This window comes from Halichoeres trimaculatus, unplaced genomic scaffold (assembly GCF_033239565.1).
Source record: "Halichoeres trimaculatus isolate MK-OKI-2021-1 unplaced genomic scaffold, fHalTri1.1 fHalTri1_scaffold_7, whole genome shotgun sequence".
Classification (NCBI taxonomy): Eukaryota; Metazoa; Chordata; class Actinopteri; order Labriformes; family Labridae; genus Halichoeres; species Halichoeres trimaculatus.
This window is the reverse complement of record NW_027437185.1, coordinates 36,931,563-36,945,000: the sequence shown is the minus strand read 5'-3', so window position 1 is coordinate 36,945,000 and position 13,438 is coordinate 36,931,563. Positions and strand designations below refer to the sequence as shown.

Sequence of the window (13,438 nt, the reverse complement as noted above, 5' to 3'; positions counted from 1 at the left end):
TAAAAATCAAATCAGCTTATCTTAGGTGCAGGACTGTGTAGATTTTGTAAAGATAGAACCATAACACTTTTTTCATGTGTTCCTTATGCCTCAGGGTACCTAAAAATGTGTTGTATATATTCCCACCTTATTTTTAAATGTCTTTTAATGTAATTTTAATGTCCTGGAATTCAAATTCTTTTTTTTGGGACCTTAAGCAGACATGAGATTAAAATGCGATTAATTAGATTAATTAATTACAAATTCTGTAATTAATTAGATTAATTTTTTTAATCGCCTGACAGCACTACTATTGACATATTTAAAAAAAAACAAATAAGCACAAGATCAGCATGTGACCATGAACAGTGAGTACTGGGATCAAATGTCACAGCTCTATGACAGGGCTCATTCTGATTGGGTGGCACTGGTTAAACGTCTGGAAAACACTGACAAATACGGGTTTGAAACAAGCGGCTACCTCCGGTCTAACAATATGAGACAATGAGGAAGTGCTAAAATCTGCTGTTTCTCAAGTGTCAGCTTGAAGCTGGCTCCAGAAGTACCAGAAGTCACTTACACACCAAGTCAAAAAAGTTGTTTTCAAAGCAGAAATTAACCGATTCACAGCCTGGTTAAAAAAACGTCTCCTGTCTGAGTCGTTAATTTTACAAACGGCACACACTGTACGGGGGGTGAATTTTTTTAAATCGTCCGTTCAGAGGATATTAAGATTGTGAGCTCGCCCAATCAGAGGCACAGCTGAGGGTTACATGACTGACAGGTTCCCTATACCTGCACACGAAGCCCTCGCCACTACCAATATGGCAGCTTTAGCTGATCTGCTTCACTTTCTGTTTCAGAAACAGACGGGTGACGTCAGAGACGTTACGTCCATGTTTTATACAGTCTATGGTTTGAAATGCGAGCCAGAGGGGTATTTGTTTTTGAAAATATCTGGCTATGTGATTACAAGGCCTTAGGGGCAGTTTGCAAGACAAAGGTTCTTGGATGAAACCCAAAGTATTGTTGGGTTTCAGACTCTCATTTACACAGAAACTGCATTTTAGTCGACCTAAAACGGCCTCCAGAGTGGATTTTTTTTTGAAGCGCTGCAGCCACCATTACCATATAAACAGTAGACTTCACGCGCCGCTTCACTCATGCCCATCCAACAGTCCAACAGTTCTGTTGTTACGCTCGTGGTGATCTACCGTGTTGAGCTTGTGCTGCTCGATCTGCTGAATCTGTGACTGTCTTTAAACTAAATGAGCATCTGTTGCTCCACTTCTGCCCTTAGCACTCACCAATACACCAGATGATCCGCCCAACTCTACTTCAGAAATCTCCCAAAAGCTACTTCTGGAAAAGACAGTTATAGCGCCACCTACAGGCCTGGCATGCTTACGACAGTGTTTTCAGTCTTTTCTTTTCTGTGTTTTTTGTGGTGAAATATTGTCGTGTAAACGAGGCTTTAGTGATCCTCCCTGCAGGCTTCAGCCTTTCCTCTGTCACTCTTTGTATCTTTAAACTGACAGGATGTTTTTAAGACCAAGTAACCGCCTTTTCATTCCACTATCTTTGACAAGATGTCACCTTCTTCCTCTTGCTGTCTATACTTTTCTAAACTCTGCAGGTGGATAAACCAGATATTTGAGGAAGCGGCTTTTCTGCTTTGAGCTTTTAGTGTTGTCTTGACTCCTTTCCAGCACAGGATACGTCTCTATTGCAGCTTCATCAATCAGTTTTCTCTCTGGCAGGAATGTGGAGATCTCTCAGCCGTCTCCTTCCTTATCTTGATGTTTTACTTTTGCAAACGTACTCTGAGTCTGCAGTGCGGCGTGAGAGTTTGTCAGCTGGACGCGAGGCTGGACTCGTGCCTCGAGGCCACTCGCCATTAAAAAAAAAAAAAGGAAGCACTTAGCAGTGATCTATAAAGGTTATTTATTGGTCCTCACTTCCTGCCATGTTTAATCAATGAAGTGGCTTAGCGCGCCGGCAAGAATTCAAAACTGTTGACACAACCAGACAGCCTCTGCTGTATATTCAGTTTCTTTTTTTCCTCTGGAGGCGGGAGATGAGAAGCACCTGTAAATCTGTCAGCCGACCTGCCACGAGTTCAAACCGGTGGAATGAAATGAAAAAGACAGAAAGACAGGAAGAGAGGCCAACGAGGGGGGGCGAACACGCATAAATGTTGGATAAAGGCGGGAGATTGACAGACACGAAGGAAACGTTCAGGATCAAGTGAGATGAAGATAAACTGGCAGAGAGAAAGAAAAGGAGAAAAGGATTTTAACTAGAAATAAAACAGGGGTCGTTATCTGTCTGTTCCTTTTTTATAACCCTGTTACCCCCTCTATCCACCTTTTCCCCAAACATTCACTCTCTCCGTCTGTCCGTCTGTCTGTCCCTGTCTTTCTCTGCCTTCATATCTCAGTGACAGAGCTCCTTTGTGCTCCTCTGCAGCCTTGTCTCTGCTAATGACTTCTGGCACTTCCGCTGGCCCTGTCAACAGAGGCTGTGTGTGTGTGTGTGTGTGTGTGTGTGTGTGTGTGTGTGTGTGGCTGTCTGCGCTGTGTTATGGAAAATAACCACCTTGTGATGCAGTGACTAACACACTGATGAGTTTCTACAAGGTTGGAGCTGCTAATATTCAGCACCGTCTCTTTTTCTCCTTGGAAAATGATGCACCAACCTCTCCTCATGTAGATTTATCTCCACTCCCCTAAGCTCTAATTAGTTATTCCTCAAATATTGTTTTAAGAAGATATTTTACAGCCAAATTATTGTTTTTTCATGGACCACAATAATCTTTAAAGGAATCAAGACAGTGGCAGAAGTTTGGCCCTCTCCAGTTAACGTGGGCTCATTTCCAGCCTCTGGCCCCTGCATGTTTCCTGCTTTAACTACTATCCTGATATCTTAGTAAAAGGTTATAAGTTAAAACAAAAACACAACTTTTTGGAAGACATTACATTCACCTTTTCATACTTTTAAAACCTGCAGATAAGGAAGTGTTTAATAGGAAACAGTTAGTTGTAATAAGATAAAGTTCATTTAGCTTTTTGCTCTGGTGAAGCCTAAAGTCTTTTTGCACCTTCATGCTTAGTTTGCAGGCAGCAGCTAAAACACAAAGTCATCCATGACGAGCACAGTGAATTTTTCACCAAAGGACACATTTCTTTTGACCTGAGCCTGTTGGGGAGATTTGGTAATTGAAATCTAAGGTGTACCAAATAGGAAAATAGCAGATAAACCAGAATGAAATCACCTGTATTCATTGCATTTAGCTTGTAAACATCGACACCCCCATAAAAAAAAACAAAAAAAAAAAACAAAACAAAACAAAAACTTATACTGTTTGTAGTATTGCCTTCTATTGTAAAGTGATGCCTTGACCATCTATTTTAATTTGTTTCCATGATGAGTCTGAAGACTCAAATTACTGGTATGGCAAATCAGTTTCCCCCGTAAATTAATTTGAAATGCCATCTTTTCAAAACCCCTAAAAACCCCTGCATTTATTGTAGCATATATTACTTATAAATAAGGAAAATTATATAACAGTACAGTACTATTGAATGCCAGTAGGGCCAAGATCTGAAAGCAGCTCAGTGATACCTGCTAAGTGCACAGCAACCCCAGCCAATCACTTAGCATTACCTGCTAATCTGGTACTGTTACCTGCACATTGCTCGGTGACGACTGAAATTTTGTAAGTGACACTTGCAAATCTGGTAGTGACACCTGCCATTCAGTTATTGATACCTAACAATCACTCAATGACACCAGCAATTCAGTTACTGACAACTGACAATCGCTTAGTGACATCTGCCATAAGGTAGTGACACCTACCAATCTGTTTTGATACCTGCCGGTTGTTCAGTGACATATGCCAATCAGACAGTGACACCTGCCAATCTGGTAGTGACACCAGCGATTCAGTTATTGACACATGCCAGTTGCTCAGTGACACCTGCCACTCCATAAGTGACACCCACCACTTACTTAGTGACACCTGAAATTCAGTTACTGACACATGCCGATCAGTCAATGGCACCTGCATTTTAGTAACAGAGAACTGCCAATTGTTCTATCATCTGCCAATGAGATAGTGACACCTGCTAATCTGTTTCAAGATACCTGCCAGTTGCTCAGTGGCACCTGCCATTCCATTAGTGACACCTGCCATTTTATGAGTGACACCTGCAATTCAGTTACAGACACCAATCAACGGCTCAGTTACATCTACAAATCAGATAGTGACATCTGCCACTCTGGCTATGACACCTGTCATTCAGTTACTGACACATGCAAATCGGTTAATGGAATCTGCCAAGGAGATAGTGACACCTGCCAATCTGTTTTATGATACCTGCTAGTCGTTCAGTGACATGTGCCAATCAGACACTGACACCTGCCAAACTGGTACTGACATATGCCAATCTGGTAGTGACACCTGCCGGCTGCTCAGGGACACCTGCCATTCAATAAGTGACACCTGCCAATCACTTAATGACCCCTGCAATTCAGTTACTGACACATGCCAGTTGGTCAATGGCGCCTGCAATTTAGTACCTGACAACTAACAATTGTTTGGTGACATCTGCCAATGAGATAGTGACACCTGCCAATCTGTTTGTGATACCTACCAGTTGTTCAGTGACATATGCCAATCAGACAGTGACACCTGCCAATCTGATACTGACACCTGCCATTCAGTTATCGACACCTGCCAGTTGCTCAGTGACACCTGCCATTCCATAAGTGACACCTGCCAATCGCTTAACGACACCTGCAGTTCAGTTACGGACACCAACCAATAGCTCAGTGACATCTACCAATTAGAAAGTGACACCTGCCATTGCGCAGTGACACCTGCCTATCAGATTATAACACCTGCCAATAGTTGTTAAACAACTGCTTTTTTATATATACTAAGAGTTGGAGCTCAGCAGTGAAAATTCCTTTAACTAAGCTCTACCCGTTCAGTGAGGTGTAGAAGTTGTTTAATTTATTTAATTTGGGAAACTTGCCTCAGATTTCAGCAGATTGTTGAAATAATTTAAAGAATTCTCTCCCACAGAGTCGACTGATCTACTTTCAGTTTCAGGAAAAGCAAACCTGGGTGGGATTTCCAGTATTCCCAAACTTCCGAGTTGTCTGATCAGAGGCAAACTGTAACAAGCCCAAACAAGGTGACATATTTGCTCAGTGTGTGTAAAGGAGGTCTGCTTTATTTTGGAGGATGGAGGCTTTATGATGCCGTGTTTTGGGCTGCAGTTCAGTAGATCATTGGCAGGAAAACTCTTGCTGGCTGCCAAAGGCTTTTTCTTTGGGGGAAAATTGTGTTAATGAAAGAAGCTGCTATCAGAGTGTCAGTGAAACTATTCAGAAGTTCCCTACAGCTGGATGAGTTCATCTTCAGTAATTATCGCGATGACTCCATGTGTTAACTCCAGCTGCTTATGCACGTCACGCAGGCATGTATTTTAAAACGCTCCCTTCGTTTCTTTACAGCACGTTATGTCTGCGCTCACATAATCCCTCCTGCTCCTCTCACCTTCACCTCCTTTTATTTCATTTCCTGCCTTGTTTACATTTGTCCTTTTCCCTCATCCCATCATCAATCTCTCTCGTTCCTGCTCCTTTAATCCAATCCACTCATCCGCCTGTCGTTCTCATCCACCTCCTCAGCTCCTCGGGCTCCGGTGGTGTCGCAGACCGGGTCTTGGCTCAGCTCCTGACAGAGATGGACGGCATCGAGCAGCTCCAGGACGTCACCGTGCTGGCCGCCACCAACCGGCCCGACATGATCGATAAGGTAAACAAACGCCGGCTCTTCTCCTCTTCCTCCTCTTTGGTCCCTGATTGATAAGCTGGAGGGGATGTTGTGTGTTTGTCTCCGCTGTCTCCTCCTTTGCCTCCCTTCCTCTGTTGTACATGATGGATGGGGTCAAAGGTCGCCTGCTGCGGCCTGTCTTCCTCCACTCTCTCCTTGGATGCTGTTCCTCTGCCTTTGTGCTGCTGGACTGGAGAGAGATCAATTGGTTTTCCATCATGCTGGAAAGTTGAGGGATGGCTGTGAAACAAAAGAGATGTTCGGGTACAAAGAGTCGGTTTCCTTCTCAGGATGAAGAAGCTTTGTCCACGTTTGCTGTAAACCTGGTTTCACTGAGACAAGACTCTGACAAGTCAAACTAGGATGCTCCCCCAGCTAATGTCATGGTTTAAACTCTCAGCAGGTGTCTGTTAAAGTCTGTATTTTCATTTCCTCACTCACAAACACACTTAAGAGCTACAGGATAAGATAGATACAAAATCACCAATAATCGAGGTAAAGCAAAAACACAAGACAATCCCAAACCTCTAAGCTAACTGTTAAAACTTAACACATTTAACTGCTAAAACACACAGTCAACATACTGCAAGATTGATATAAACACTTCAAATGACATATGACCAGGGCTTGACATTAACACCCGCCAGTCCGCCGCAGCACAACCGTTTTAAAAGTGAATACCTGATAATGACCTATGGCGTTAAACATTTATGTAGTCTTTATTTGAGTGTGCACAGGGGTCATTTACATTTAAAAAGGTTTTAAATTTAGTTCAAGTAAACTTTAGCATTTCATTATTGGCTTTAATCACATTAAACATAATTATCCAACAACAAAACTGTGCCTAGTGAAAATGCTGAGTGGCTCAGATTTGTGCTGATGACACAGCACTGTTGTCTCTTCTCCACGGTCCAGTGTTGGACCATAGGATGGCACTTCCTGATTTTATTTCTTGGTGTGATAACAATTTCTTGGAGCTAAATGTCTCATAAACCAAGGAGCTTGTCCTTGATTTTAGACGCCAAAGGGAGACAGCCACAGAGCGCATCATAAACGGTACATATGTGGAGATGGTAAGGTCGTACCTGGTTACTTCTTAGGACGACCAACTCAAACTTGATGTCAACACTGAGGCAATTTTAAAGAGGTGGTGACAGAGAATTCCTCTTTTAAGGAAACTGAACTCTTTTTCAGTCAGTCCTGGAGTACTTTGTCACTTTTAGCAGTTTTTTATTGAGAGTAGGGATGGGTACCTTTCACAACTGAACTGATTCGGTACCGATGCCCGGTGCCTGGCAATCGGTAACGGTGCTCAACGGTACCAATTCTCCGTACTTTTTTGTGTTCATGTGGTAAAAAATATCAATTTAATAAAAGTAAATAAAATAATAATAAAATCTCAAAATTATTTAATCTAACATATCTATTCTTTAATATATAACCTTGCAATGCTGTATTCATGTCCAGCATGGAAAATCACCTGCTCTTCCACTCCCTCACAGTCACAAGGATGCGTTTAGATACCTAAACAAGGTGCCTTTTGATTTTACATGAACTAGTACCTGGTACTTGCTTACTTACTGACAGAATTCGGTCAGTACCTATAAAAGTACCTAATTCAGTACCCATCCCTAATTGACAGTCTCCTTTGTTTTCTTTTTATCTGTTGGTTTCACAAACAGAAACTTTAAAACCTTTTTCTAAAATAACTGGTGTAAAACAGAGAGACTTAAACTCACTTTGTAACCAGCAGACACTCAGAAAGGCTCAGACTATTTTTGCCCCTTCGACTCATGCCTTCATAGCACCAGTATGTTTCACCTGCTTGTAAAACAAATCGTGATTCAAAGTTGTTCATCCCCTCTGAGATCAGATTAATGAATGCTTCTTAATGATCTTTTTATCTTGTCACCTCCTTCACCAAAGAGGTAATGTTTTGGGGAGAGTTAGTTTGATGTCTGTTAACAACATAACTCAAAAAGTAATGAACTGATCTTTATGAAATGGTCAGGAAATGTTCAAAATGGGGCCAGGAAGAAGTGATTACATTTTGGAGGTGCTCCGTATCAGTGTATGGATCCAGGACTTTTTTTAAAGGATTCTTGCAAAACAATACAAGACAAGGTCACCATAATTTCTGACAGATATAAAAGTATGATCCAGATCCTGGAAATATTCTGGATACTAAGATCCAGAATATGAAATATGTACTGGGTCATCATCATTTTCAACACTGTCAGGAAACAAATTATCAAACAAACCTGCAGCTAACACCAAATTGTAGCAGACAGTCTGCTAAAAGGGAGTATAACATTAAAGTCGGACTTATTACAATATGCTTGATGCAGTCTGCACTCCCTGAGTGAAACTTTGTCTTCAGTCTGACTGACTTTTAATAACACACATCATCATCATCATCTCCTTTAGTCTTTTTTATGTTCTTAATTTTTAACTCCTTGTGTAGTTTTTATTTCCTGCTTGTATGTCAACTCGTCGTTTGTGTTTCTGTCTCGTACGAGCTGCTCCACACAAATTTCCCCATGAGGAATTAATAAAGCTGTCTGAATCAGAATTGATGGGCTAAGAAGACATTTCAGACACCAAACAAACAAACAAACAAACAAAGCTAGCTTAGCCGTTGTCACCAGATACAAAGATAAAAAAAAAAGCTACTCTGTGGCGGCAAAATTAGCAGCAAACACCACAAAAGCAATGAAATAATGACCTTTTTCCAGCTTAGCATGACGCTATCCTGGTGTTCGATTTACCTTAAACATAGCGCATTTAACACCCAACAGGAAGTACCTACCAGCATTGTTTTTAACTCATTTCCTTCATTATCCACACTGAACTCAGCCTTCAAATTAAAAGCCCCACTCTGTTTCACCAACAAGAAAATAAAAACCAACAAAGAAAGAGAAATAACCATGGGTAAAAAACATTATTTACTCTCCATCTGCAGAAACTCAGCAGAAACTCAACAACTCTTCAGCTGACGTCTTTAAATGAATGTTTTTATCAGGATGTGAAAGTTCAAAAAACACATCAGAGGACACAAGACCAGATTGAAGTGCGGGAATGGAGCAGAAAAAGAAAAATAAGGAGCAGAAAAATAGTCATTGAGAGAAGTCTGAATGATAGAATCCAGATCCTGATCCTGCCCTGATTAAACTCTGACATATTTCCCCCACATCGCCCCCTAATGGAGAACATCTTCCTTGAAAAGAAGCAGATTTTGCTAAATGTAGAGTCGAGCTACTCGCTGTTAGCTTCCATAAAACTCAAATGAAGACAATGAAGAATTACAGGAAGGCCACGTTTCACTTCAGCCCGTCTCCAGGGATACTTGAGTAAATTAAGATGCTCCTACCGTCTTCTTCTCTCCTGACCCTCATTCATTTTCTATTTTCCAGCCTTTTATCTCCTCTCTTCCTCTCTCCCCGTCCACAAAAGCTTTTTTTTTTTTCGCCCTTATCCACCCATCTCCGTCCTAATGAAATTTCCTGAGTGCTGATCAAAGACGGAGTCTGTGCCTCGTCAGAAGGGACAGGAAGGGAAATGTCGCGGTGCTTCTGAAGCTGCTGTTCGTCTCTGTCCACTTTCAGCTCTCCTCCTCCTCGGGTCACTTTAAATACACCCGTAACTTCTCAGGAGCTTTTATGGACTGTTGATGATTGTAAAGTTATGGGACAAACTTCTCAGACTTTCCTGGGAAGTTTCTCTCTTTGAAATGTCGCTGTATATTTCTCAATAATAGAGATTTTGGGAAGGAGCTCTGGCGAGAACAGGGTTTCCTTTCCAGGGAAGTGCTGTTTGTTTAACGTTTGGTCTGGGTCGTGACTGAGTGTGAGATTTCTTCAGTCACATGTGAGATTTTCTGGACGCCTCCAGAACAAGGAGCTTCTTGTGCCAATTTTGACTTTTAAAAAGAATTAGCTAAAAATAAAGTCTTAACATCTCTTCTGTTAAATTTTCTGGATGTTTTCTGGAGCTCTGCCTTGAGAAATGTTTGAAGTTTCTCTTTCACGTCCTGTCCCTTTTCCCCGGTGCTGGTATGAAGTCTTCCCTGTTGTGCGAGGATAACACGGTCATGTTTTTACATCAGTCTCCAAACTCCAGGAAGGTGCTGGATTTGTTGCTAGTTGCTTTTTTTTAAAAAATGCATAAAGTATGTGCGATACTAAAAGTAGTCTGGGGGAAATACGATGCATCAAACTAAAAAAAAAAAAAATGTTGGGGTAGGGGAAATTTCTTGATCATTTTTTTGTAATCCAGACGGATTGTTTATTTTGTTCTTGAGAATTCTAACTATGTATTCTTCTTATTATTATATTTTTATTTTCATTAAATAGAGTTTTAAAATCTAGTGAGAAATTAACCTAAACAAGAGGTTTTTTGAATTTATGAATTTTATATATGTGATGTACAAGTTTAAATTTTGGCAATTAATTGGCAAAAAAATTTTAAAAAAATGAAATTTCAATATTTATAATAAAAAAAAAAAACTGGAAAAAAGGTACATTTAAAAAAAATAGAAATTTGCAAAAAAAAAAGCAAAAATTGAAGTTCGAAAATTTTGCAAAAATTAATTTAAAATTAAGTAAAAAATCAAGTACATTTGAAAACATTTTTTTTACTTTAAAATATTGCAAAAAAATTTAAAAAATAAAATCTGAAATTATTTAAAAAATTTGTTTTACTTTTAAACCAAAAATTTCAAAATTTGCAAACACTTTATTTTTTCATTTAATTTTTGCAAAAATAAAAAAAGGAAATCTGAACTTGTGTAAAAATTTGTATTACTTTTAAAACCAAAAATTACAAAATTTACAAACGTTTTTTACAATTTAAAATATTACAAAAATGATTTTTAAAAAATTAAATCTGATTTTTTTTTATTTGTCTTATTTCAAAATTAAGTTTCAAAATTTTCAAACATTTCAAACATTTTCAAATAATATTTGAATCTGATAGCATATATTGATCATATCACTTAACTCATTGTTTTTTTGTTGTTTCCTAATTTCTTGCCATAATCCATCATGTGTATTAAGCTGGCACGTTGTCAGTTAAATGAATCCATCCACACAGAATTAAAATCTGTCTTTTCTTCCAGATTTCTCTTTCTGTAGATTTAGTTATCTTCACTGGGCTGTAAAACTTGCAGGCTAACCTGGTTTGGATCAAACTCACAGCCCCTTTCCTGATACTCCCTACTCTCAGCTTCCTCCACTTTTCTGTTCGATCTTCTGTCCTGTCCTCTCTGAAAACTGCTCAAAAATTCCCCAAAAGTTACCAACTTAAAAAAGAGACTGACCCCTTCACATTTCCCCTGCCAAATAATCAATCCAAACATTTTTGCGTTTGTAAAATTCACTCACACTACAGGAATTGACAAAGCTACAGATGTTGTAACTATTGACCCTAAAACTATCAGTGTTTGGAGACTCCATGGAGGATTCTGAGAGCAAGCTCTTCACCCTTTCCTCCACCTCTGCTACTGGTTTGTGTCTATCGTTGATCTCTACTGGCCGTGTGTGAGTCTGAGTGGATGTGTGTGTCTGAAGGAGTGGAGGATGAGCTGCAGCAGAAAAGGATAGAAATCCTCTCTAACAGTTCGTAGGGGGTCGAGCCCCTGGGCGGACAGATGGGGAACCCCAGGCATCCTTCCACAAGCTGGCCTCCCTCTCAGGAAGTCGTCTCCTGGGCAGCTGAGAAATCAGATTACCTCCCTCTGCCAGCGCCCCCCCACAGAGGCCGGGTGTGAATGTGTGTGTGTGTGTGTGTGTGTGTGTTCACTGAGGTTCAGGTCATCTGAATGAGGAAACTATGACACACATTTGGAAGAGAAAGCTGCCAAATGGACGCAGAGGCGGCCCACTTTCTCACCCTGATCCCCCTCGGTTTTAGCACCCAGCCCGCCTTCGCCACCGCAGTCACGGACTGTCAGCTCACACCGGAGATGGCGAGCATTTCCATACCAATGGCAGGATATGATGGGACAAATGAAGATTAATGGGACGCTCGGGTGTCAATGAAGTCGTTGTGGACTGCAGTGGAGGAGGCTCCGGGGGGCCTCAGCTGTTTGACGGACGGGGTGGGAGGGGGGTGAGGAGGGGGAGGAAGTGGCATTTGCTTTGGCTTGAGGAGAGCCTGGGTTCAAACTCTGAAGCTCTGCTGCAGGATTTTAACTTCTTATGATTGTGTTTTCAAAAGACGAAGTTAAGTTTTACCTGATGTTTTCTTTTTTTTCCGCTGATGGAGCTGAAAGTTTGAAAGAGGGTGTAACCCAAAATGTGTCCCCAAATCAAAGAAAGGTTCCTACACTCTGTATCACTCTCAGTCATAGTTTTATTGGTGTAACGTTTCGGTTGCTGTGACCTTCATCAGACATATCAAACAACATCTCTGCTCTACACAGATACATGTGCAGCTGACCAATCTGAGGACTGGGGGCCTCGGCCTTTTTGATAAGTCTCACCTGTTAGGGGCCAACAATATTTAATTAAATTGTAGGAGTAGAAACCAAGCACGGCTAGCTCGTCCATCTTATTGGAGATAGATCTTACGTTCCCAATAACGATGGATGGAAGGACAGGTCCATGTCGTCACTTCTTAGCTCACACCTGAGAACCAGCACATCGTCCTCACCTCCTTCTCCACCCTATAGAGGGAAACATCAGGCCTTGCACCAGTTAGCATTGACATGCTACAGCCTGCTAACAGCTGAGTTCACATGTAAACAATGCAGCCATGGTTACATGTAGGATCTCCAGACAAACACAGGAGGAAAAGTAGTAAAAATATCACTGAAGACACAAAAAGTTTGGTGTCCATGACCAACAAATGAGCCACACAAAGTAATGATCCACTCCAAATACAAAGATGATGAAAAAGAGACGAAAAATTACAATAAATGGACAAAGAAGAGAGAGCTGCTACAAAAGGCAACCATAGCCAACACGGCGGCGCCTAGCAACTTAGCAACAAAAAATGAAGTCAAACAATGTTGAAGTAGTGGCAGCTGGTTTGCCAGTATTTTACTGTTATTTTATAGTGTAATGTTTTACAGTGCTGTATTTAAACACAAATGTGATGACGTAGGCGTGTTTTATTCCTACTCGCACCCAAATCCCTTCATTGTCAAGTGGACATGTATTTCTGATTCATGTGGACATAGATTTAAGTTGAACTTTATTTTTTATTTGAGATGTTGCCAACTTATTATTTTGTGTTATCACAACAACTTTAGTAATCTTTTGTCATACTGGCCTAAAATGATGTCTAACCCTAACAAAAAATGTGCAAAATCATTTTTTACAGAGTAGGAGAGGCAGAGGGATAGACCACAAAAATAATGCCCTCTATACTTAGCAGCAGATACTTCAGTCAGGACAGATAAAATAAACACATACATTTCTCCATACAAAATAAATAAATAAATAGATAAATAAATAAAAATAAAAATGGGCCAAAAATAGCAAAAATTGAAATTTTAAAATTTTGCAAAAATTCATCAAAAATTAATACAAATAAAAAAAAATTGAATACATTTGCAAACATTTCTTTGATATAAAATATTGCAAAGATAAAAAAAAAATAGATAAAAAAAAA

At 40.2% G+C, this 13,438-nt stretch overlaps 1 protein-coding gene across 1 annotated transcript in view; it reads left to right on the top strand.

Moving 5' to 3' along the window:
- Positions 1–13,438, top strand: part of afg2a (AFG2 AAA ATPase homolog A) — a 174,629-nt gene that overhangs the window by 45,810 nt on the left and 115,381 nt on the right. Inside the window, exon 15 of the mRNA XM_074674670.1 lies at positions 5,680–5,806. Within this exon, the coding sequence (XP_074530771.1) occupies positions 5,680–5,806 (127 nt within the window). The remainder of the gene's footprint in view (positions 1–5,679; positions 5,807–13,438) is intronic.